This window comes from Rhinoraja longicauda, chromosome 16, assembly GCF_053455715.1.
Source record: "Rhinoraja longicauda isolate Sanriku21f chromosome 16, sRhiLon1.1, whole genome shotgun sequence".
In the NCBI taxonomy this organism is placed as follows: Eukaryota; Metazoa; Chordata; class Chondrichthyes; order Rajiformes; family Arhynchobatidae; genus Rhinoraja; species Rhinoraja longicauda.
The window spans coordinates 26,202,506-26,228,829 of record NC_135968.1 but is presented as its reverse complement, the minus strand read 5'-3'; the positions used below and the strand labels follow the sequence as shown (position 1 = coordinate 26,228,829).

The following is a 26,324-nucleotide window of genomic DNA, read 5'->3' as shown; positions in this document are numbered from 1 at the left end:
AACATTAGCTACCCTCCAATCCACAGGAACTGATCCTGAATCTATAGAACATTGGAAAATGATTACCAATGCGTCCACAATTTCTAGAGCCACCTCCTTAAGTATCCTGGGATGCAGACCATCAGGCCCTGGGGATTTATCAGCCTTCAGTCCCATCAATCTACCCAACACCATTTCCTGCCCAATGTGGATTTCCTTCAGTTCCTCCGTCACCCTAGGATCTCTGTCCACAAGAACATCCGGGAGATTGTTTGTATCTTCCTTAGTGAAGACAGATTCAAAGTACCGGTTCAACTCGTCTGCCATTTCCTTGTTCCCCATAATAAATTCACCTGCTTCTGTCTTCAAGGGACCCACATTTGCCTTGACTATTTTTTCCTCTTCACATACCTAAAAAAGCTTTTACTATCCTCCTTTATATTATTGGTTAGCTTACTCTCGCACCTCATCTTTTCTCCCCGGATTGCCTTTTTAGTTATCTTCTGTTGCTCTTTAAAAGAGTTCCAATCCTCTGGCTTCCCACTCTTCTTTGCTATGTTATACTTCTTCTCTTTTATATTTACGCTGTCCTTGACTTTCCTTGTCAGCCACGGGTGCCTCTTACTCCCCTTAGAATCTTTCCTCCTCTTTGGGATAAATTGATCCTGCAACTTCTGCATTATTCCCAGGAATACCTGCCATTGCTGTTCCACCGTCTTTCCTCCTAGGGCCTCCTTCCAGTCAAATCTGCCCAGCTCCTGCCTCATGCCTCTGTAATCCCCTTTGCTATACTGTAATACTGACACTTCTGATTTTCCCTTCTCCCTCTCAATTTGTAGAGGAAAACTTATCATATTGTGATCACTGCCTCTTAATGGCTCTTTTACCTCGAGTCCCCTTATCAGATCAGGTTCATTACACAACACTAAATCCAGAATTGCCTTCTCCCTGGTAGGCTCCAGTACAAGCTGTTCTAAGAATCCATTTTGGAGGCACTCCACAAACTCTCTTTCCTGGGTCCATTACCAACCTGATTTTCCCAGTCTACCTGCATGTTGAAAAGCTACCCCTCAATCCACGGGAACTGATCCAGGATCTTTAGAACATTGGAAAACGATTACCAATGCGTCCACGATTTCTAGAGCCACTGGAAATGATCCTGAATCTATAGAACATTGGAAAACGATCACCAATGAATCCACGATTTCTAGAGCCACACTAGGGACAATTTTACACATACACCAAGCCAATTAATCTACAAACCTGTAGGTCTTTGGAGTGTGGAAGGAAACCGAAGATCTCGGAGAAAACCCACGCGGTCACGGGGAGAACATACAAACTCCGTACAGACAGGTTCCATGGTTGGGATGGAATCCGGGTCTCCGGTGCTGCAAGCGCTGTAAAGCTGCAACTTTACTGCTGCGCCACCGTGGGGAGAATGATGGAGGATTGCGAGAAGAGGGCCGGAGGAGTGGGAGCCGAGGGTGCCAGAGAAGTAGAGACAGGGAGGGCTGGAGGAATGTGGAAAAGGTAGGGCCGGAGGAGTGAATAGATGTGGGACTGTAGGTATAGGGGTGAGAGGGACGGAGTAGTGGTAGGGAATGCTGGAGCAGTGGATGCTGAGAGGCATGCAAGGTGTGGGTAGAGGAGGTGGTAGAAGAGTGGAGGAGAAGACAGGACCCGGGAACTGAGGAGAGAAGGCCGGGGGATTGGTGAGAAATGGCTGAGCTTTTGGGATGGGTGAGAGAGAGTCGCAGGATTTTGGGAGTATGGGCCAGAAGAGGAGAGAGAAAGAGGTACGGACGGGTAGGGGCTGAGAAAAGGCCAAAAGTGTGAGGGAAAGTGCCTATAGAAATGGAAAGTAAAGGCTGGAGGAGGAGGGGTGGGGGGCCATGGAGGGAGGTGTGGGGGAAAGAGATTTGGAGGAAACGGAGAGAGCGTAATGGAGATGCGCAGGGGAGAGAGTGGGATGGAGAAGTGGAGGGATATTCAGACATAAATAAAGGGGGGAGGTAGATTGGCGGAAGAGAGGACTGGAACAGGCGTTATTTGGAGGGACAAAACCCTGGGAGGCGAGAGGGAAGGGGAATTTGGGAGAGAAACGCCCAGTGGAGTGGAGAGAAGGAGAGAGCCGGAGGAGTGGGGAGAGAGAGGAGACCGCAGGAGTGAAGAGAGAGAGAGAGAACCCTAGCAAGGAGAGGGAGGGGCGGAGGGGTAGGGAAAGAACAGGCGGAAGGTATGCGGAAGAGTGAGCAGCAGAGGATTCGGGGGAGCAAGTGCCAGAGGAGTGGGAAGAGAGTGGTGGAGAAGTAGGGAGAAGGAGTGCCAGTGGGAGAGATGGTGGGGTGTGATGAGGTGGTGAAAGTGGCCCGGGGACTTGAGAGAAAAGAGCCGATGAGTGAGGAGTGAGAGGGCCGAGATGTGTGGGGAGACAAGGCCAATATTTGAGCAGAGAGGTCCGGAGGAGTGAGGTGTTTGGGTGAGGCCGGAGGTGGGTGGAGTAAGAGGGCCGGAGACTGGGCGGTGATGTGCCGGCTGCCCATTGGTCCGCGCAGCCCCGCCACCAACACATTCTAACCGCGGCGTTGGCAACACATTCTAACCGCAGCGGTTGGGGAGCGGCGCGCACAACACAGTGTCCCTCAGTGGGATGCCGATTTCAAGCATTTAGTGCGGGGCTCTCGAAAGCGCGGGGCCCGTAGCAAATGCTACTTTTGCTACTATTAATCCGGCCCTGAATACACCTAATGTTGTTAGTTCTCTGGTTTCTTGAAATTTTAGAGCATTATGCAATTTATATATAAAGATTTGGACTATACTTAATTAAAATGGCACCTGTGGAAGTTGGATTTTTCCTTGCTGCATTAAATGGTTGTTATGTTTTGCACTTTGCTGATTTAGGTCACCTGTAAAGAAATTGTGAAATAGGCTAAAAAAAGGGGTTAAAATAGTCACCCAGCAACATGTATTAAAAATAGAATCTGCTTGGTGTTTATGTCAAAACAAAGAACTGCAGATGTGTAGGAAGGAACTGCAGATGCTGGTTTAAATTGAAGATAGACACAAAATGCTGGAGTACCTCAGCGGGACAGGCAGCATCTCTGGAGAGAAGGAATGGGTGATGTTTTGGGTCGAGACCCTTCTTCAGACTAACTGCAGATGCTGGTTTACACAAGAGGATACAGAGTGCTGGAGATCAGGCAGCATCTCTGGGGAACTTGAATGCGTGACATTTTTGGTCAGGACCTTCTTCAGTCCTGACCCGAAACATCACCAATCGATGTTCTCCAGAGATGCTGCCTGACCCGTTGAGATACTCAAGCACTTTGTGTGCTACTCAGTTTCTATTAACATTTAGTTCAATATGAACAATAGTTTCTCCTGCTACTTGGTGCCAAAGTGAAGCAGTCTTGCAGATTAACCTTACAGATAAACCTTGCAGGATAGAGCCTGTACTTTCAATTACATCAAGAGTTAGTGATTTTGTCCATCCTGTTTCAGTATGCATTGCGATACAATGCCAGAAATCTCGTCAAGATGAATTTTAAGTTCAAAGTCACTCTTGCCTGAGACACATAGTGACTTTGATAATGTATAATTTGGTAGCTCTTGCCAGGAGCCGACCTGGTGCAACACGTCAGCAAATGCTTCATTCATATAAATTTCCACATTTTTCCAAAAAGTGTTCACACAATACGAGAACGAGCTCATGCAAAACTTTATTGTTATCTAACATTCTGAAGTGCTTAATGAGTGCTTTATATCAATATTGATAATGCAACTGTGGAATGATTGTTGATACAAAGTGCCAGAATAACTAAATGAGTCAGGCAGCTTCTCAGGAGAACATGGAAAGGCGGTGTTTCTTGTCGGGACCCTTCCTGAGTCTCCTGAAAGGTCCCAACCTGAAACATCACCTATACATGTAGATGCTGCCTGACCCTACCTGAGTTATTCCAGTACTTTATGTCTTTTTTTTAATAAACCAGCATGTGCAGTTCCTTGTGTTTCAATGGTGCTTGTGTGCATGCACTGGGGTAACTACTTTGCAGTAGAGGCAAACGAGTTCCAGAAAAAATGTCACTCGCACTCCTTGAGCAGAAAATGGCCAAATCGCATGCAAGTTTTCCAGAAAATTTAGGGCATAGTTATTTGTACTCCATAAACTGCCAACAATTGTAGGAAATGCTGCTTTTGCAATTGCAGTCATGCTTTTAACATTTTCAATTTAAGAATAAATGTTACACAACTGGAATAAGCCACATAAGCCATGTGGTAAATAAAAGTAACATGTTTGAAATATCCTCGGCTGGTTTCACCTTCCCATTCATCATCCTCTCTTCAGCCCCAATCTCTTGCTTCTTTTCATGTTTTATATTTGCCATTAAGTTTATTTGTCTAATCAGTCCAATTCCATCTATTCTATTACATCCCTCCCTCACCCCAAGGAAAACTGTTAACCACTTTTCAGGATTTTGGCCTGTGAGGAAATACTCATAGGAACTAAACTTATTATCAGTACAACAAGAAAAGAGATTGTGCAGGAATTATCTTCAAAATGAAGCTCTACTCAGGCTGTTTAACTTTCACTGTGAAGCATGCGATTCTTCTTAAAAAGATTCAAAGGAGACAAGAAATTGGAATAATTACTTTCCTGCACAAAATGGTACCGTTGCAGAGCTGCCTGGTCAGGGATTGGGGCTGTGTTGTTGCATTTCAGTTATGCTATTTCATAATTTATCCTTCAGTAACAGATTGAGCACCATGACAGCCAACTGAGGTAAAGGCATCCAAAGACAGACATGACCTTTTGTTATTTGCCCCTCTGGATAAAATTAGAGATTGCTTTGGTAAAATCACTCTCCTGTAAACTTCAGCCCTCCTTTATACAAGGACTTGGGACAGTGCCTCTCCCCTGCAGCCTTACCAAAAAACTAATGTGGGGATGATTATATCCCACTTGAGTCTGAGCAAAGATCTTCTAAAAGGACAAATAACACACCACGTAGAAAAGAAAACTGCAGATGCTGGCTAAAATCGAAGGTAGACACAAAATGCTAGAGTAACTCAGCGGGTCAGGCAGCATCTCTGGAGAGAAGGAATGGGTGACGTTTCGGGTCGAGACCCTTCTTCAGACTGATGTCAGGGGATGGGGCGGGACAAAGATAGGATGTAATAGGAGACAGGAAGACTGGTGGGAGAACTGGGAAGGGGGAGGGGATAGAGAGGGAAAGCAGGGACTATCTGAAGTTAGAGAAGTCAATGTTGATACCGCTGGGGTGTAAACTACCCAAGCAAAATATGAGGCGCTGTTCCATCAATTTGCGCTGGGCCTTACTCTAGCAATGGAGGAGACTCAGGACAGAAAGGTCAGATTGGGAATGGAAGGGAGAGTTAAAGTGCTGAGCCACCGGAAAATCAGGTTGGTTAAGACGGACTGAGCGGAGGTATTCCGCGAAACGATCGGCGAGCCTGCGCTTGGTCTCACCGATGTAGAGAAGTTGACAGTGGATACAGTAAATGAGGTTGGAGGAGGTGCAAGTGAACCTCTGCCTCACCTGGAAAGACTGTTTGGGTCCTTGGATGAAGTCGAGGGGGGAGGTAAATGCGATTGCTTGGGAAAGTACCTGGGGATATGGTGGTTTGGGTGGGAAGGGACGAATGGACCAGGGAGTTTCAGAGGGAACAGTCTCTACGGAAAGCAGAAAGGGGTGGAGATGGGAAGATGTGGCCAGTAGTGGGATCCCGTTGGAGGTGGCAGAAATGTTGGAGGATAATATGTTGTATGCGACGGCTGATGGGGTGGAAGGTGAGGACAAGGGGGTCTCTGTCCTTGTTGCAAATAGGGGGAGGGGGAGCAAGAGCGGGGCTGCGGGATATTGATGAGACCCTCATCGAAAACGGACGAGGGGAACTCCCATTCCCTAAAGAATGAGTACATCTCCAATGCCCTTGTATGGAACACCTCACCCTGGGCACAGATGCGGCGTAGACGGAGGAATTGGGAGAAGGGGATAGTGTTTTTACAGGAAACAGGGTGGGAAGAAGTGTAGTCAAGATAGTTATGGGAGTCACCATGTCTGATAGTTAACTATTCTCTAGTCTAAATTAAACCATGACTCTTTGCTCAAGAGTTACAATTGCTTATGATGCTTATAAACCGATGTACCGATCTGGGTGATCCCTCTAGCCAAGAAGTCCCTCTGAAAGCTTCCCTTAATCAGCTTTGCTGTTACTGATGCCATGTTATTGAATTTATAGTTTATTTCCTCCGTTTTATCTCATCGTGTTCCAAAGTGCTGGCACCAAGCAGAGTTGCAGTGATCTATTAAATATGCTCTAAGGGGCTCACACTGTATAAATGCCATCCCTTTAAGGACACTTAGATGTACATCATCTGCCTGTCAACTGCAGCTAATTTCAGGCTCTTAATTCTACCTAAAATAATATCTTACTAGTACTATTTTTGACTGCATCATTTACTGCTGGTGAATCTTGTTGAAACTCACCTCCAAAGGCTACGACAGATTTGACAACTCTGATTCTTCAAACTTCTGAAAAAGCTTCACAGATTACTTTCCCAATTGTCTATCGTTTTCTTTTCCATTACCCTTTCCGCTGATCTAATCACAGACTTCAATTTCTGGAGCTGCTCCTTGTACTTAGTCCTGTGTAGTTGAGAATTCGATGCCTTTACTTTGTAGAAATGTGGGACTGTAATATAGAGGCCATAAAAGATATTTGGCTCAAAGAAGGTGGGGATTAGGAGCTTATTTTCCTGACTACAAGGTACTTAGAAAAGATAGGGAAGAAAAAATTTAGGAGAAGGGATAGCAATAATATTCAAAGAAAATGTTATAGCTCTAGAGGTGGAGAGTTGATAGGTCTAAGGCAAATCAATTTGTTTAGATTTAAGAATCAATTGTGATATTAGTTGTCGAGTTGGAAAGAAAATGGAAAGCAAAGACGAACAGAACATATTCTGTTCTGACGGACAGAAATATCAAGGAATAATTGAATGGTGTGGACAGAGAGCTTAATTCTTCTAATGTAGATAGTGTAAAAGGCAGGAAATGGGAAGGAATTTCCTAGTTCAGTGTGAATGCAGAGGTCTCATCTGGATGCTCCAGTTTCCTGCCCCCCATGTTCAGCAGCGGAAGGACCCTAGACTGTGGTCCTCCCCCACAGAATCTTGGCGTTGGCTGCACCAAGCTTCAGTGCGTCCCTCAGCACGTACTCCTGCAGTCTGCAGCGGGCCAGTCGGCAACATTCCCCGATGGACAGCTCGCTCCGCTGGGAGGTCTCACCTGCTGTCAGTATTGATGCTGATGCACACCACAGATGTCCTGGAGATGGTGCCGAATTGCATCAATTGTCACTCATGGTGAATGACATTAGAATAGGGATGAGGAGGAATTTCTATAGTCAGAGGGTGGTGAAACAGTGGAATTCATTGCCACAGGTGGCTGTGGAAACCAAGACATTGGGTATTTTTAAAGCGGAGATTGATAGGTTCTTGATTAGGAAAGTCATCAAAGGTTGCGAGGAGAAGGCAGGAGAATTGGGTTGAGAGGGAAAAATAGATCAGTCATGATTGAATGGCAGGATAAATTCAATTAGCTGAATGGCCTAATGCTGCTCCTATGTCTTTTGCAAGCATATTCCTTTGCAGCTGACTGAACGGCCATTACAGTTTTGTATTTTCCATCTTTCGTGATAACAGTGCATAATGGGGATTGTAGTTTCCTTTCAAAGCCATGGCTTTTTGAACAACACAGCTATGAACTGCTAAACCATTCTGCCTGCTGACCCACATTTGTTTTTTCTCAAAACAATGGTTTTAGTTTTCATTGTTTTCAAATTCCTCTGTCTCCTTTCCAATTTTTAACATCTGAGATATGGGGCTTATTTAAATATGGACATTTTCTATCTGCTTGCATGGTACTGCCATTGGTGGAAGTCTGAGATTCACTCTGTGCATTCTCTTTGTACCTTTAAAATATTTCTTGAGATCCTAGCAGGCCCTTGGAGCTTCTGATCAACTGCCTTAGATTTTCTTATTTGCTTAACATCAATTGGGGTGGCACAGTGGTGCAGCAGTGGAGCTCTGCTGCCTTACAGTACCAGAGACTTGGGTTTGATCCTGACAATGGGTGTCGTCTGTATGGAATTTGTACTTTCTCCCTATGACCACTTGGGTTTGCTCCAGAAGCTTCCACATTCCAAAGATGTACTGGTTAGTAGGTTAATTGGCTTCTGTAAATTCTCCCTAAAGTGTAGGATCAAACTAGTGTAAGGGTGATAATGGCCAGCACTGACTCGGTGGGCCAAATGGCTTGTCTCCACGCTGGTCTCTAAAGTAAACTAATCGATTCTTCTTTGATAATGGTTCCTGTGAAAATGCTTTGGATGTTTTGCTGCTTTGAAGGTGCTGTGCAATTGAAGTTGTTTTTGTTGAGATCAGCTAGGTTGGAATATAGTATCGATTAACCCTGGAACCTTCCTGTCCCGGGTGACTAATGGATAAACAGAGACGACCATTGTGTGGATGGGATAGCCTCCTGTTCAATTCTGCATGTGGATGTGTTTCTCTGATTGATCAACCTAACCTAGAAGAATTAGGCTGACTGTAATAGTATTTGAAAGGGAAAATCCACAGGGAATTAAGGGCAAACTAACATTGTTCCTTTCTGCTCCACTGAACTTGAAGATCAATATGATTCTACACATAGAGTTTCACTTATTATACTTTCCATTCTTGAAATAGTAATTTGATCTCTGTCGTTCCTGGCAAAGATTGCAAGGGAATGATATGTGCACAGAGATCTAATATTTGTGCGGCAGGTGATAAGACCCATGGTTGTGTTGGGACCACAGCCAATGATCCTGGGAGGCAGACTTGGGGCAGCAAGTCTGGTACAATAAAATGGAATGCCATGCCGTCTATAATCCATCTCAAAAAATTATTGATTATGACGTTCTAACTGCTCCACTGGAATTTCCAAACACTGGTTCCTACCTATAGATAAAGATTAGGAAATGAGTTGGTGCTCTACCATAACAAGTGAGGAAATGGGGCAGGTATTACGACAGATGAGTAAAGGTACTTGCTTGGTCTCCTTACTCATTTTGCGGTGGAGCTCAGGCACACCTCCCTGAATCGTTGGCTGTGCACCCCTCATGCCCGTCAATGATGTGGATGTACCCTGAGAGAGGAACTTGCAGTCCCAAAGCTTGCTCAGCGCTTGTAAGATATGTATCAATGGAGCAGGATTTCCAGCCGAATGAGGAATCGAAGTCTCCAAATCAACCCTCGAGGCAATGAGAGTTGAGAAAACAAAGCACCCAGCATGTCTGGTTGTAAAAGCAGTGAGTTAGATTTTTAACAGCTTAAAATCGCTCTGACATTCAGTGACATTTCAAAAATATATTACACCTTCCTTCTTATATTGCCTCAGCCAAAGATTGGAGAGAATGATCTGAAAAAAAGTTAAGGTATCTCAGAAGTCAAAATAAGAGTAGGAGTATCGTCCCCCAGAATCTACTCCAACTCTCAATATGATCATGATTGATCTTTTAGCTCAGCCTCTTTCCTGCATATTACTTGATCCTCTTTATATCTGAAAACGTGCAATGGGCCTTTATTGTAACATGTACCTAGGTATAGTGACGTTCCTTTTTTGAAAACAGTTCAGTAACAGTTTTACTATATAGAGGCAAAAATCATACTTAAACATAAGAGTGGAAATGTAGTAGATTACACTGGGGCAGTTCACTAGTGTATGCACGTTTCCAGCACTATCTTCTACCTTTTCAGGTTCAAGAACGAAAGAGTCTTAACTTGACCATGAAGGCCCTTTGTCCTGGCAGCAGCACTGGGTTGGAGTTGCAGGGGTCGACCTGGCCTCTGAGGATGCGGAAATGAGCTTCCAGCTCGCTCATCGATATCATTCCTTTCCTCCGTCCATCGCCACCACCTTGAGGAATTAAATTGCAGTTTGACGCTGTCAAGCCTTGCAAGAATTTTATATTTATGTACTGACTCTAGTTGGAGATGTACTTATGCTCTGTCTCTTCCTGACAGACTGGTTATCACAACTGATGCCGTGCTATCTTATCCTCTCACTTTACTTTCTAAATTTCATCTCACCAGAACCCTCTCCTGACTATTTCCATTAAAATCTAATCTACGCCCTTAGATAATTTGTCCCAGGCTGATTTAAGTACTTATTTTTGCCTAGTACAGTTACCAGTGCCTCATGAATTGAAACTCATTTCCTTACACCATTTTTGTTTGAGGTTTTCAATCATCTGACTGACTTCATTGATTCAATGCTAATTTGCCCATGTCTCAACTGGTAATTGGATAGAAACATAGAAAATAGGTACAGGAGGAGGCCATTCGGCCCTTCGAGCCAGCACCACCATTCATTGTGATCATGGCTGATCGTCCCCAATCAGTACCCCGTGCCTGCCTTCTCCCCATATCCCTTGATTCCACTAGCCTCTATCCAACTCTCTCTTAAATCCATCCAGCGATTTGGCTTCCACTGCCCTCTGTGGCAGAGAATTCCACAAATTCACAACTCTCTGGGTGAAAAGTTTTTTCTCACCTCAGTTTTAAATGGCCTCCCCTTTATTCTAAGACTGTGGCCCCTGGTGCTGGACTCGCCCAACATTGGGAACATTTTTCCTGCATCGAGCTTGTCCAGTCCTTTTATAATTTTATATGTTTCGATAAGATCCCCTCTCATCCTTCTAAACTCCAGTGAATACAAGCCTAGTCTTTTCAATCTTTCCTCATATGTCAGTCCCGCCATCCCAGGAATCAATCTCGTGAACCTACGCTGCACTGCCTCAATTACAAGGATGCCCTTCCTCAAATTAGGAGACCAAAACTGTACACAATACTCCAGATGTGGTCTTACCAGGGCCCTATACAACTGCAGAAGAACCTCTTTACTCCTATACTGAAATCCTCTCGTTATGAAGGCCAACATTCCATTTGCTTTCTTTCCTGCCTGCTGTACCTGCAAGCCAACTTTCAGTGACTGGTGTACAATGACACCCAGGTCTCGCTGCACCTCCCCCTTACCTAACCTTCCATTTAGATAATAATCTGCCTCCTTGTTTCTGCCGCCAAAGTGGATAACCTCACATTTATCTATATTTTACTGCATCTGCCATGCATCTGCCCACTCACTCAACCTGTCCAGGTCACCCTGCAACCTCCTAACATCCTCTTCACAGTTTACACTGCCACCCAGCTTTGTGTCATCCGCAAACTTGCTTGTGTTGCTTCTAATTCCCTCTTCCAAATCATTAATATATATGGTAAATAGTTGCGGCCCCAACACCGAGCCTTTGCGGCACTCCACTCGCCACTGCCTGCCATTCTGAAAAGGACCCGTTTACTCCTACTCTTTGCTTCCTGTCTGCCAACCAATTTTCTATCCATGTCAACACCCTACCCCCAATACCATGTGCTCTAATTTTGGTCACCAATCTCCTGTGCGGGACCTTATCAAAGGCTTTCTGGAAGTCTAGATACACTACATCCACTGGCTCCCCTTCATCCATTTCACTTGTCACATCCTCAAAAAAATTCCAGAAGATTAGTCAAGCATGATTTCCCTTTCATAAATCCATGCTGACTTGGACTTATCCTTTTACTGCTATCCAAATGCATCGTTATTACCTCTTTAATAATTGACTCCAGCATCTTTCCCACCACCGAAGTCAGGCTAACTGGTCTGTAATTCCCCGTTTTCTCTCTCGCTCCTTTCTTGAAAAGTGGGATAACATTAGCTATCCTCCAATCCACAGGAACTGCTCCTGAATCTATTGAACATTGGAAAATGATCACCAATGCGTCCACTATTTCGAGAGTCACCTCCTTGAGTACCCTGGGATGCAGACCATCAGGCCCAGGGGATTTATCATCCTTCAGTCCCATTAGTCTACCCAATACTATTTCTCGCCTAATGAAAATTTCTTTCAGTTCCTCTACCCCCCGAGATCCTCTGTCCTCCAGTACATCTGGGAGATTGTTTGTGTCTTCTTTAGTGAAGACAGATCCAAAGTACCTGTTCAACTCTTCTGCCATTTCCTTGTTACCCATAATAATTTCACCCTTGTCTACCTTCAAGGGACCCACATTTGACTTTGCTACTCTTTTTCTCCTTCTTTATATTCTTGGCCAGCTTCCCCTCGTACTTCATCTTTTCAGCCCGTATTGCCCGTTTTGTTACCTTCTGTTGTCCTATAAAAGTTACCCAATCCTCTGGCTTCTGGCTACTCTTTGCTGTGTTATACATCTTTTCTTTTAGTTTTATTCCATCCCTAACTCTCCTTGTCAGCCACGGTTGCCTCCTACAACCCTTAGAATCTTTCTTCCTTTTTGGAATCAAATTATCCTGCGTCTTCCGGATTATGTTCAGAAATTCCTGCCATTGCTGTTCCACGGTCAATTCTGCTAGGATCCCTTTCCAGTCTACCTTGGTCAGCTCCTCTCTCATGCCTTCATAGTCCCCTTTGTTCAACTGCAACACTGACACTTCCGATTTAACCTTCTCCTTCTCAAATTGCAGATTAAAACTAATCATATTATGATCATTACCTCCAAGCGGTTCCTTTACCTCGAGTTCTCTTATCAAATCTGGTTCATTGGACAACACTAAATCCAGATTTGCCTTTTCTCTGGTAGGCTCCATTACAAGCTGCTCTAAGAATCCATCTCGGTGGCACTCTATAAACCCTCTTTCTTGGGGTCCAGAACCAACCTGATTTTCCCAGTCTACCTGCATATTGAAATTGCCCATCACCACAGTGGCATTACCTTTCTTATATGCCAGTTTTAACTCCCGTTGCATCTTACACCCTACATCCGGGCTACTATTTGGGGGTCTGTAGATAACACCAATTAGTGTCTTCTTGCCTTTACAATTCCTCAACTCAATCCACAGTGACTCCACTTTGTCAGTCCCTATGTCTTTCCTCGCAAGGGACTGAATTTCATCCCTCACCAGCAGAGCTACCCCACCGCCTCTGCCCACCTGCCTGTCCTTTCTATAGGATGTATAACCCTGAATATTAAGTTCGCAGGCCCGATCCTCCTGCAGCCACGACTCTGTAATCCCCACAATGTCATATCTACCAACTTTTAACTGAGCCTCAAGCTCATCTACTTTACTTCTTATACTTAGTGCATTCATATACAGTACTTTTAATTCCTTACTCATCTCACCCTTCACATCGATCCCTATTGCACTTGGCCATACTCTCCTATCCCTTTGTGAGCTTTCCTTCCCGTTAATTCTGGGGTCATTAACTATCCCTTTACTCTCTTTCCCTTTAACTCCATCCTTGACTATCCCATTTGACACCCCCCCTCCCTTATTTAGTTTAAAACCACCCGTGTAGCAATGGCAAACCTGCCCGCCAGAATGCTGGTCCCCCACCCGTTCAGGTGCAATCCGTCCCTTTTGTACAAATCCCCCTTACCCCAAAACAGATCCCAGTGATCTAAGAATCTAAATCCCTGCCCCCTGCACCATTTCCTCAGCCACACATTCAGGTTCTGTATCTCCCTGTTCCTGCTCTCGCCAGCACGAGGAACTGGAAGCAAACCGGAGATAGCCACCTTGGAGGTCCTGCTTTTCAGCATTTTTCCGAGCTCTCTAAAGTCACGCTGCAGAATATTCATCCCCTTCTTTCCGACATCGTTTGTGCCAACATGCACTACCACTTCCGGCTGTTCACCTTCGCCCTTGAGGATTTCCTGCACTCTGTCCGTGACATCCTGGATCCTGGCACCAGGGAGGCAGCACACCATCCTCGAATCCCGTCTGTTGCCGCAGAAACCCCTGTCCGTACCTCTCACAATGGAGTCTCCTACTACCACGGTGTTGCCTGATGTCGGCCTCTTTGGTTTTGGCTCAACAGCACTTCTTGCTTCGCAAGCCAGTCTGCCGCTCAGTGTGGCAACATCTTCTTCCCCGACAGCTTCCAAGTGGGTGAACCTGTTCTCAAGAGGTACAACACCCGGGGACCTTTGCACTCCATGTTTCCTTCCCTTTCTCACCGTCACCCACCTTCTCTCTTCCAGTACCTTTGGTGTAACAATCTCACTGTAGGACTTGTCGAGGAACGAATCAGTTTCTCGGACGAACCTGAGGTCATCCACTTGCTTCTCCAGTTCCCCAACACGGTCCTTCAGGAGCTGTACCTGGATACACTTGTCACACTTGTCGCAGTCAGAGGCACCAGCAGTGTCCTTGACCTCCCACATCCTGCAAGCATCACACTCAATCAGCTTGCTTGGCATTTCCTTCTTTCGTCCCTCCCTCTCCAGCGTTTGGTGTGGCGTCCTCCCTCAGCCGACTCGCCGAAGACTCGCAGCCAAAGACTCGCACTTTACTCGCCGGGCACTTTACTCGCCGGGCACTTTACTCGCCGGGCACTTTACTCGCCGGGCACTTTACTCGCCGGGCACTTTACTCGCCGGGCACTTTACTCGCCGGGCACTTTACTCGCCGGGCACTTTACTCGCCGGGCACTTTACTCGCCGGGCACTTTACTCGCCGGGCACTTTACTCGCCGGGCACTTTACTCGCCGGGCACATTACTCGCCGGGCACTTTACTCGCCGGGCACTTTACTCGCCGGGCACTTTACTCGCCGGGCACTTTACTCGCCGGGCACTTTACTCGCCGGGCACTTTACTCGCCGGGCACTTTACTCGCCGGGCTGCACCCCTTGAGCAAGCCTTGCTTACATCAGATGCTAAATTGACTAATTGTCCAATTTACTAATCTTCCAATCTAATTGTTCAGCCAATCCCCGCACTCACTCCTGACCTTCCTTTCTCTGATGAGATTGAAGGTATGTGCTTTGCCCGACCTCCACACAAAGACTGCTAAAGTGCCGTTTGCACCCTTTTTATACCGGCTCTACCTGTGACTCACCAAGTCCAGCCAACGGTCGTTCTCGCTACTGCTTTGCCCAACCTGCACTCAAAGACTGCTAACCTGCTGTTTGCCCTCTTTTTAAACCTGCACTCAAGACTCACCAAGTCCAGCCAATGGTCGTTCTTGCTGCTGCTTTGTCCGACCTGCTTTGCCCGACCTGATTATCACTTTTACAATTTGGCGTCTTACATTGGTCTCTAACCATTCATATTCCTTCAGTGGGACCTCCTTCTTCATCCAACCTATGTCATATGTTCCTGCATGGGGAATGATAATTGAATTTTTCCCCTCTCACTTCATGTTCCTCTGCAGCCCTGAGAAGATGTCTTGATAGGAATAGACAACATATCCTTTGGGTCTATACCTAAATGGTCAGAACAATATATAACCACATAATTATACATTTAACATTATTGCTACAATCCTTTGCACTGCTCTTTGCCCTTCATGATGTTGTTGCCCAACCTTTCCTATGGTCTCTGCTTTCATCGACACCGAATGCAAGATTTATACAGCTGCACTACAAATGCAATGATAGAGGCATTTCCAGTGTGACATTCTCTCTTGTGTGTGGAAGTCCCAGTTCCACTCATTGTGTTTTATTTCTTATCGCACCTCATTATCATGCTCATTATCATTATTGGAGTGCCATAATGAACTGGAAGAGATATCATAGTACAGGTAGGAAAAAAAAACTTCAGATACTGGTTTAAATTGAATGTAGACACAAAATGCTCGAGTAACTCAGCGGGTCAGGCAGCATCTCGGGAGAGAAGGAAGGGGTGATGTTTCGGATCGAGACCCTTCTTCAGACTGACTAATGGTGAGGTTTCAGTCTGAAGAAGGATCTCGACCTGAAACGTCACCCATTCCTTCTCTCCCCAGACCCGCTGAGTTACTCCAGCATTTTGTGTATACGTTCATAGTACAGGTACATGGTTATAAAGGTAGTTTACTTTACCTCTTGCTGCAGGGCCAGTATCATGAAATGAACCTTTGGAAAAAGGGAATATTGATACCCAGTGGCACACCAGGTTTCCCTGCTTACATGTGACAGGCTTACATGTGATACTTGTACATGTGATATCTTAAAAAATGGTAGAAAGTAACAGAGCTTGACAGGCTGACGAGAGAAGGAGACATAAGGAATTGTAGGCGAGACAATTTCAGTAATACACAAAGTACTGGAGGAACTCAGCGGTTCAGGCAGCATCTGTGGAGGGAACGGACAGATGATTGTTGAAGTCAGGGTCCTCCTTCAAATTTGAAACTCAAGAAAGATCCCAACACAAAACATTGTATAACCCACTGAGTTCCTGCAGTAGTTTGCGTTCTGAAGTCGGCAGGATTCTTTTTATACTTTACCTTCTGCCTTGTCTTCATAAACCAGGCGATGATCTCACAAAATTGTCTCTGCATCTAATTAAAGGCCTGGTCCTACATTGTGATGGTGTTGTAAGAAAATTGAAGTGAGTCAGCACATTAAAGGCCGGAAAATGGGAGAAACAATCAGGAAGTAAGCCAGCTTCACTAGAGAAAAGAAAACGTTGATGTTTCAAATCTTGAGACCCTTGATCAGAAATGTAGGCTTTACTGAACCATGACCACACATCCTGCCTCACTTCCTCCACAACAGATGCTAAATAATGCCAGAACAAACGTTACATTAAATTTGAAGTTTGTAGCTTTTTATCAATCCAAGGTTTATGGTGAGGCGGTAGGTATATTGAGTAAGTCCATAGATTAGCCATGATTGTTTTGAATGGCTGGAATGGTTTGAGGGGCTAATTGGACCACCTCTATTGCCATGTTTCCACTGACTGACATTTATTGAATGAGATACGTGTCGCTCAGCCTTAAAATTAACATTATAGATATCGTACTCCAGAATCCAATGCCTCGTTCGCATGCTTTCTACAAATATACAGATAAATCTTATAATAATTAAACTGAAAGAGAAATTCCTTGTGTAGTTTCTTCATTTCTTTAAAAGATAAATCTCCGACATTAATGGGTTCTAATGTATCACCAAGTGTAAAGAACTTCCAATTTTGGTTTAACTAATGCGTGCAGTTGGTACAGATATTGTACTTTCGCTCTCTTTCCCTGGTGGACACTTAGTAACTCTTCAGAAATTTATCCAAATCCATTATTGTTTGGACAAAATTATACAGAAAACAAAATTAGTCAATATTCATCATTGTGTGTGTATATATATATACACACGCACACACACACTCTTTCATTTCACTACATCTCTTTTTGGATTAATGTCCTTCAGGTTTTCAGCCTGTCCAAAAATTGTTCTATCTGATGAACTTGCCTTTTTTTACTCACAGGACATAGAAAAGCACAGCACAAGTACGGGCCCTTCAGCCTGCAATGCCTGTGCTGAACATGATGCCAAGATAAATTAATCTCAATTCATACTTCCTTCATTCCCCGCATTTCCATGTGCCTATTTAAAAAAAAATTAAAGCAGCTATCATATCTGTCTCTAAAGCAGCTTGTTCCAGGCACCCTCTCCACCCACTCGGTGTAAAAAGAAAGCTTGGCCCGCAAAATTTCATTAAACATTGCCCCTCCTACCTCCTACTATGCCCTCGATTTGTTGACAATTCCAGCCTAGGAAAAAAGTTCTGACTGACTACCCAATCTATTCCTCTCATAATTTTATATACTTCTATCACATCTCCCCTCAACCTCCAGTGTTTCAGAGAAAACAATCCAAGTTTGTCAAACCTCTCCTTGTAGCTAATACCCCCCAAATCCAAGCAACATTCTGGTAAACATCTTCTGCACCCTCCCCATACCATCCACATTCTTCCTGTAATGGGGCAACCAGAACTGCATGTAATACTCCCAATGCAGGCAAACTAAAGTAATATAGAGATTTTCCCAAGATATGAGCAAGATTGTCATTTATTGCCCGTCGATCTCTTGCCTTTTGTGTTATGATGATCAAACATCTTTGGGAATTAAGACATGAGTCACACACTGCACAATCAGCTATGTTAACCCACTGTTCTTGTGACAAGTTGTGTTAAATGTCTGGTCTGTGATGACATTAAGACATTGATATTGGGGGTCTGAAGAAGGGTCTCGACCCGAAACATCATCCATTCCTTCTCTCCCGAGATGCTGCCCGACCTGCTGAGTTACTCCAGCACTTTATGAATAAATACCTTCGATTTGTACCAGCATCTGCAGTTATTTTCATATATATATAAACATAGCACAAAAAGTAAGGAAATTTGTGTTTGGTAGATTATTTCTTTGTTGTAACAATGCTTCTTGGCAATAAATCTTATACCGTTGGAAAGCCTGTTTATTTCCCTTTTAAATGGTGCCACATTTGTAAGGAACATGCATTTGTGGGATGAGCAGCAGAGCTGAGTATATGGGTTGCGCCCATGAGAAATTTGCCAAATCTTCTCTGCCAATGCCAAACAGCTTATTCTGCTGTTGCTATTGACTCTTGTTTTGAGCTTCTGGTACCCCCAGGTGCTGACAATCAGGTGCCTGATTGGCACCTGATTGACAGCATCTGTGAGCATGGGCCCTGCTACAGTGGTCAGTATGTGTCTGCTCCAAGAATCGGCATGCCACGTTTGACTGATCTGGATAGGGCAACTTCAAGCTGGTGTTCTGCAAAACCAAGTTGCGGCATTATTTGGAGTGAGCCCTAGTACCATCTCCAAAGTGAAGGCCAAGTTCCATATAACGGGGGATGTCAGAGACAGGCCGCGAAGTGGGCATCCCAAGAAGACGACACCCGAAGAAGACCGTTTCCTCACCCTGTCAGCACTTAGGAACCGTAGGCTGTCTTCTACAGATTTGCAGTCAAGGTTTGCAGGACGATATGGCCGACGGCTCTCTGCCCAGACAATTCGGAACAGACTGCACGCAGCCGATCTCCGGTCTCATAGGGCTGCCAGGAGGCCTGCCATGACTGCCTTTCACCGTCAGGCCCGTTTGCGCTGGTGTCGGCAACACGTGCACTGGAACCTGAACATGTGGAGGAACGTTATGTTCAGCGATGAGTCCAGATTCTGCCTACGGCAGTTGGATCATAGGGTCAAAGTGTGGAGAAGACGCGGAGAACGCTATGCTGATTGCTGCACCGATAGAGTAACATCTTTTGGTGGAGGCAGTGTGATGGTGTGGGGCGGCATCTCCCTCACTGGAAAAACGAGGCTTGTCATCATTGGAGGCAATCTCAATGCAGAGATATCGAGATGAGATTCTGCAACCAGTGGCAATCCCATATCTCCACAGTCTGGGACCGAACTCTATCCTCCAAGATGACAATGCTCGCCCCCACAGAGCAGGGTTTCTCAGAGACTACCTCCAGAATTTGGGAGTGGAGAGGATGGAATGGCCTTCCAGCAGTCCTGACCTCAACCCCATTGAACACTTGTGGGATCAGCTTGGGCGTGCTGTTCGTGCCAGAGTGACCAACACAACCACGTTGGCTGACTTGCGACAAATGCTGGTTGAAGAATGGTATGCCATCCCACAACAGTGTGTGACCAGGCTGGTGACCAGCATGAGGAGGAGGTGCCAGGCTGTTGTGGCTGTGTATGGTTCTTCCACACGCTACTGAGGCTCCTGTTTATTAAATGAATAAATTGTTAAATTGCCAATATGTCTTGTTTCTTCAGACTTCAATCATCCAATCCACCAAACAACACCAAACAAGAGTCAATGGCAGAATAAGCGGTTTGGCATTGGCAGAGAAGATTTGGCAGATTTTTCATGGGCGCAACCCACATACTCAGCTCTGCTGCTCATCCCACAAATGCATGTCCCTTACAAATGTGGCACCATTTAAAAGGGAAATAAACAGGCTTTCCAACGGTATAAGATTTATTGCCAAGAAGCATTGTTACAACAAAGAAATAATCTACCAAACACAAATTTCCTTACTTTTTGTGCTATGTTTATATATATATTGATATTGGGGGTGTTGACTGTTTAGTTGCCATGTGCACCAGATCTCAAAATTCTTACTGTAGCACTACCAGCACATAAAATGCAACAAATCAACAAATATATGTACAGTGAATCATAAGTTATACAAGGTATACCAGCCCATAATTGTTCAAGCCAAAGCAAATTGAATGTCAACGGATGGTAGTTAGATGATCTTGTATGAAAATGTGAAATTATCAATACTATATATTTTTTCCCCAGGTTCCTCATTGATCACTGTATTGTTAGGTATCATGCTTTCTGCTATGATTATAGTTTGGAGGTTATAGCATCATGCTATTCATGGTTGTATGATGGTTTAATGAATCTATTAAAATTATTTATATTGTATCTGCTGGATTCCATATTTATATCAAGATTTAGAGAATGTTAATCATGATTATATATAGTTGCACAGGTCCTTTTGTAGTTAACTAAGATAAACAGCAAACCTGTACAATATAAAAAGTGACTACTTCTGTGTATATACATGAAAGATAAGAGGAATTATTTTATTGCTTGGTATTCATCTCACATTAAAGAAAATTAACCATGTGAAAATATGCTTTGATCCAGAGCTTCAATCTAATGGCTAGCTTATTTCAAAATAAAGTTTCTGAAACAAATGTTAAGCCACGTTATATCAAGTAAAGTACCGCAGAACTAAATTTAGAGAAGTATTCTGTAACCCATGTGCTAACACATGCTCAAATAACCAAATGTTCTAATCTCTGCATCATCAAATTCACTTCTGAATTTAAAGTATCTTTTTGACCTCTCTCAAAAGTAGTAACTAAAATACTTCAAAGCATTCCAAAATAATTGATAAAATTAGGTGCCTTTCAGATATATAGCTGAAATGCTCACTTGAAACCATGTATTAGATGGAAGACTTAAACTTGATCTTCATTTACATTTTGTCTGACCAGTGCTTCTGTGAATCGTCTTGGCACAGTTAATGACGTCCCTTTAGAACTCAGATTTGAGTAATAAATGGTTGCTCACTTAAGTCGATTGCTTTGATAACTGGGAACAGTGCTGGACCAGAGAACGCAATAAATGGATTTCATAAGGTGATTTGTATGACATTCTGAAAAATGATCTTCAGTAGTGACCCGATTTAATGGAAATCAAACAGCGTCACCATACGGAACACACTTTATCGAAGTCGGAGTGGATGGTCTTTTCACTGTGGTATTATGCAGAGTAGTGGAGCCTATGTAGAATGTAGTGGAGCTTAATAGAACTCCAATTCAATCATTTCTCATTTTTGTGTTTGCAGGTCTTGCAATAGCCAGTGCACTTATAGATATTTCACAACAAAAGCCGAGTGAGTGCAAAGAGAAGACTTCCGCAGTTCGGAACAGAAAGCAGCTCCCTCCAACACATCAAGGAACTTGTGTATAAAAACATTAAAAACTGCACTTGTTTATTCTTTCAACCGTTTTCCTTTTTGATATGGCTTTGATTTAAAGCCACCCAACAGCCTCAGTTTTTTCAAGAGGCGACAAGATAAGAACATTATTAGAAAATGTGCCCTGTCGTCTTCATATGAAGTCAATGATGGGTCCTGTACTGGTGGATAGAGGTCACACTTGTCTTCCACACTGTCGGTTTGATTTATTGCATTTTCACACCATTAATCATGTTTGTAAATATGATTGCGGAAATAAAATTAGATATGTTAAATGACCACAGATGTTATTTTCATTTTAGCCACATGCTGATGGCAATTGATTGTGGTTTGAATAACTATCAATATTTAAGGATGTTAAAGTATTAATGCAAATGTGTTAACAGAAGAATGAATGTTTTTGAAATATGCAGTAGTGCAACTTTGGTAAATGTGAAGGGGGAAGAAAGAAAGGCATAAATATTGATGCATTTGTTACTGTCCCTGAAGTTTCCAATTATTTTCATTCTGAAGAGGTCATGGAATAATTCTGTAGTGTGCAGTTTGATTCATGGTTACTTGCATGTTACAGTGGTGCTGAATCAATAATTAAAAATCCATTGTATGTTAATCATATGAACAAAATATACATCTGTTGCGATTTATGATATTCCTGGATTCTGCGTTTACATTCTTAGAGAATGCATTAATGTATTTTACTGCTCTCATCATTTTGAATCAGGAGAGCATTTGTAAAAAAATATATTATTTATTGCAATCATCTAAGGGAAAACTGTACATAACTACATTTTCTTCACATTTCCATTGTGCATTTCCTTTTTGGTGGTAAGTTGACCAACAACTGTCTTTTACCGAAGAAAACAAAATGCATCCAAGCCTGGGAAACAAATTGTGCAGTCGCTTTCAGTCTTCATCATGTAAGTAACTTTGATAAACATTGATTGGCATGATAGCAAAGAAATGAAGGACACAGGGTAGAAGAAGCAAGTGAATCGGTGGTCTGTTTTTCAGTTCCTATGTGGTTTAGATAACTGATTTTATTACATTACAATTTCACTAGGCAATAACTTCTGCAGAATTGTTGTATTTTCTTTCAGGGAGGAAATTATTCGTTTCTCATACAACTGGAACAATCCATTCTACAAAATATCTGTTCTGATTTTCATATTTCAGGTAAATTTAGCAGAATTATAGTAGTCAATGATCTTGGACTACCCACGCTACATCAATAGAAAAGGTTCTTTTCATGTAACATTTGTGTTGAATTGCACTGATCTGTGGGATTTTAGTTCTAACCTGCAATGGAACCACTTTTAAGTCATGGTATATTAAGGACAGATGAAAGCTCCACTCTGTTCAGGTCTCATAGGAGTTCTGTGATTTTGTTTTCTTTACTGATTTGTGTCTTGCCACCTAATTCATTAATTTGTAAATTTGCCACATCTGTAAATACACATCTGACAGCATCAGTCAGGTGAACGCACAAAGAAGTATTTTACACTGAAATGTTTAGATTTATATCATTAAGGAACAGCTCACGTATGTTCTGTGTTAATCTGGACTGATGTAAAACAATTTTGAAGCTTCAACATAATAAAAAAAAATCTAAAATTATTTTTTTTCAACTTTCTTTCCTGTATCATGGAGAAATTCTTTACCTTGTAATGTTACATGTTTTTTTTCATATTTTTTTTCCAATTGTCTTGGCCCCAGGGATGTTAAAAGAAATAAAGCTGAATGTGTCCATGAAATGACAAAATAGAAATTGTTGGAGAATGTGGATCAATGTTTTACACTTTGAAATTTGATTTAATATTGTACCTTGAACAATGTTACCAAACTCATCTCACACATAGCTAATGCGAAATTGCACATTGCAAAGAAAATTGATTCTGACCAATACACAGCAACTTGCTTGTTTTCAGGGTAGTCCTAGTCGAGGAACAATTCAACAGAAATAGTGTAATTATATAACCATAACAAAAATCTGTTGCACAGATTGAATCTCTTCAGGTGGTTTGCAGAGGGGTGGGTGGGAGGAAGTGGGGGTAAACTCCTCTCAGAAGGTAACATTGAAGGTTTAGTTCAAAAGGTGAGGCCTGGCTTCACTGAGGAGAAATTTCAACAAGTGAAGATGATCTAAAATCTGCACTCCACAAGCAACCGACATAATGGAAAACATGAATCGTCTTAACATTTGGCGTTCATATTTGCGCCAGACAGGAACATCTGCTGATCAAATACACAAGGATCCACACAACAAGGAAACATCTTGATTGTCCACAATTCCTGTCACAATTTTTGCTAACAGTTTTTATATTGACATGTAGAGGGCATGTTTAAAGTGAGAGGGAAAAATTTAATAAGAACCCGAGGGGCAACTTTTTTCATACAGAAGGTTGTAGGTTAATGGATTATGCTGCCAGAGTAGGTGGTTGATGCAGATACAACATCATTTAAAAGACATCTGGACAGGTAAGGAAACGTTAAATGGGAGATGGGTCAAATGAGGGCAAATGGGACTAACCTAAATGGGCATTTTGGTCAACATAAGCAAATTGGGCCGAAGAACCTAATTCATACTGTATATGACTCTATAATTCTACCTGCAAGTGGAAATGTGCCTTTTGACATGGTAATCCCCAATGTTAAGACATTTGTAATGCTCTTTTTTCTCACTTCCATCTTTGGCAGTGTGTTAGTAATCTCACATTCCCGTCTCAGTTTCTTTGTTCTTGCACTTTCCAAGTATCAATTTCTGGTCCTTGGTACCCCTTTATCCTCCAGCCCTGCCTTTCTATATTCTATAATGATGCTCTAATTTTACTTGGTTCTCGGTATATTGTTTTACATATAAAAAACCCTCAAGCTGCCCTTGTAATCTGTATGCTCTCATGATCCTCTTTTCTCCCAGACACATTTCTCTACTTTTCCTGTGCATTCTCCATTTGATCATCTCAATTTGATGACTTTTCCCCTTTTCATCCCCTTTTATAAACTTCAATCTATCTGATAAAAGCTATTTTGTGCAGTGGAATCATTTTTCTTTAAAAAAACCCACTTTGCTTTAAAATATAGCATCTCTGATTCATCATTAGATGAACAACAGGAGAACCAGCAGTTTTCATGTAAATGGTATAATTTGGCACTGTTCCATGAATTATTTTGTGCATGCATACACTGTAACTCTAATAGCAGAAGGATCACTGAGCAGATTTGGATGAGTACAAAAGGAAAACTGGTTTCCACTTGTGATGCAATGTATTAACCTTCCTTAATTTCTGCACATTTGGTTAACATTTTGAAACATTTTGTAGGGAAGGGGGTGGAAATAACGAGTGAATAGAATAAACAATGGAAAGAACAAAAGCACAAATTTAGTTTATGCTTCATTACTATCACCAGCCATATTTAATGCTGTGGTAAACTCTCAGACTAAGAGCTCGATGATGGATCCAACCGTGACTTAAAAGACATCATGCCAGCTATTGCTTACTTGCTGGTGCTTGCCAAGGGATTTCCAAATGTTATTCCTAATGCCTCACTTACTAGAAGCCATTGCTAATTCCCCATTGAATTCAAACTGAACTGTGATGGAATCCTGCTGAGTTGCAAAGGCTACAATATCTATCCAGGATATGTCTTGAACTAAGGAGTTAATGGAATTTCAATGATTTTTGTTCTGGAAAGGAAGTTCAGCCACATATAATGTCCTTCAGTTAAATGTGATATCTTTAAGATGCAATAATATTTTATTTGACAAACATTCTTTGGGGGATCTGTGAAGATATTGAACTAATACCTTATTATAACAGTTATTTGCAGAGATGCTGATTATTTTAACATTAAATAATCTTAAATGTTACGTTAACTTGGAATGCAATGTGCTCCAGGTACATCAATTTTTGCAACTGGTTAATGCCTATGGATTACTAAGCTTAATTTGATCTATTATTGGTATGACATTAACCAAATTATTATATCTTAAGATATCAACTTTAAAATTACATTTGATCAGTGGAGGAAAATGGTGGAATTCATAATTTATTTATTTCCTTCCTGGCAGATTAGAAAGCTCATGAAGTGATTTTTGTGAAAATTTACTGTAATGTACTCTGTGAGCTTTAGAGAAGAGTGACCAAATTTATGTTTCAACTGTGTGCAAATGTCAATAACGTTCCCAAACTGAAATAGCCATCATGCATTATACATTAGAGATCATGCCTCACTGTCATTTTCATCTGGTGGAGAGAAAAGCATTCTAACCAGAAATAAGTAAATGTGGTTAAGAAGCTATCAGATCATTTGGACAGAATTGTTATTCATTTATGCAGTCTAAACAAATAATGGAGAATATTCTCCATGCATTATCTAAACTTAAACCTGCTCCATATTTTGTATAATTTAGCAAATTGCATTTCCTTTTTGTTCACTGGTTATTTTTACTCCAGAGGATTACTGTAAAGCTTATATGAAATCATTGCTAATGTACAACACTTTCAATGCTTTTGGGAAAATAATTCTTCTCTCCATCTGCAAACTTTATTTCAGTCTCCCAATATTACGTGGAGTTCACCTGATGTGCACTCAAAAGAGGTGGAATTCTGTCTTGGGTCGCACGTATTGTAAACTGCTGAAACTGGATGATCTAAGAGTCAAATCTTCTCTTGTTCTCAAGTTATTTAATTGTATTTGATGAGACATTCCAGCTGTGCAAGTTTATACATTCCTGCCTTTTCCATTCTTCAAAATTGATCGAGTAGAAGGAGTCTGTGATACTGGAGGGTTGTTATACAAATTACGTGTGAACAGTGGTGTGTTGCAGGTTTCAGTGCTGGGACCACAGTTGTTTATTATTTACATTAATGATTTGGATGACTGTTCTTGGATGCACCAAAATTGATGGTGTAATGAACAGTAAAGAAGATTATAACAGGATTTATATGAAGTGCACAAGAAATGAAGAGCAAATGATATTTAACTGCCAAG

At 42.5% G+C, this 26,324-nt stretch overlaps 1 protein-coding gene across 1 annotated transcript in view; it reads left to right on the top strand.

The window, feature by feature from the left end:
• The window catches only part of atrnl1b (attractin-like 1b), a 681,061-nt gene extending 658,084 nt beyond the window's left edge, over window positions 1-22,977 (top strand). Inside the window, exon 29 of the mRNA XM_078413453.1 lies at window positions 21,204-22,977. Within this exon, the coding sequence (XP_078269579.1) occupies window positions 21,204-21,328 (125 nt within the window). The 3' untranslated portion in view covers window positions 21,329-22,977. The remainder of the gene's footprint in view (window positions 1-21,203) is intronic.
• Window positions 22,978-26,324: the final 3,347 nt, after the last annotated feature.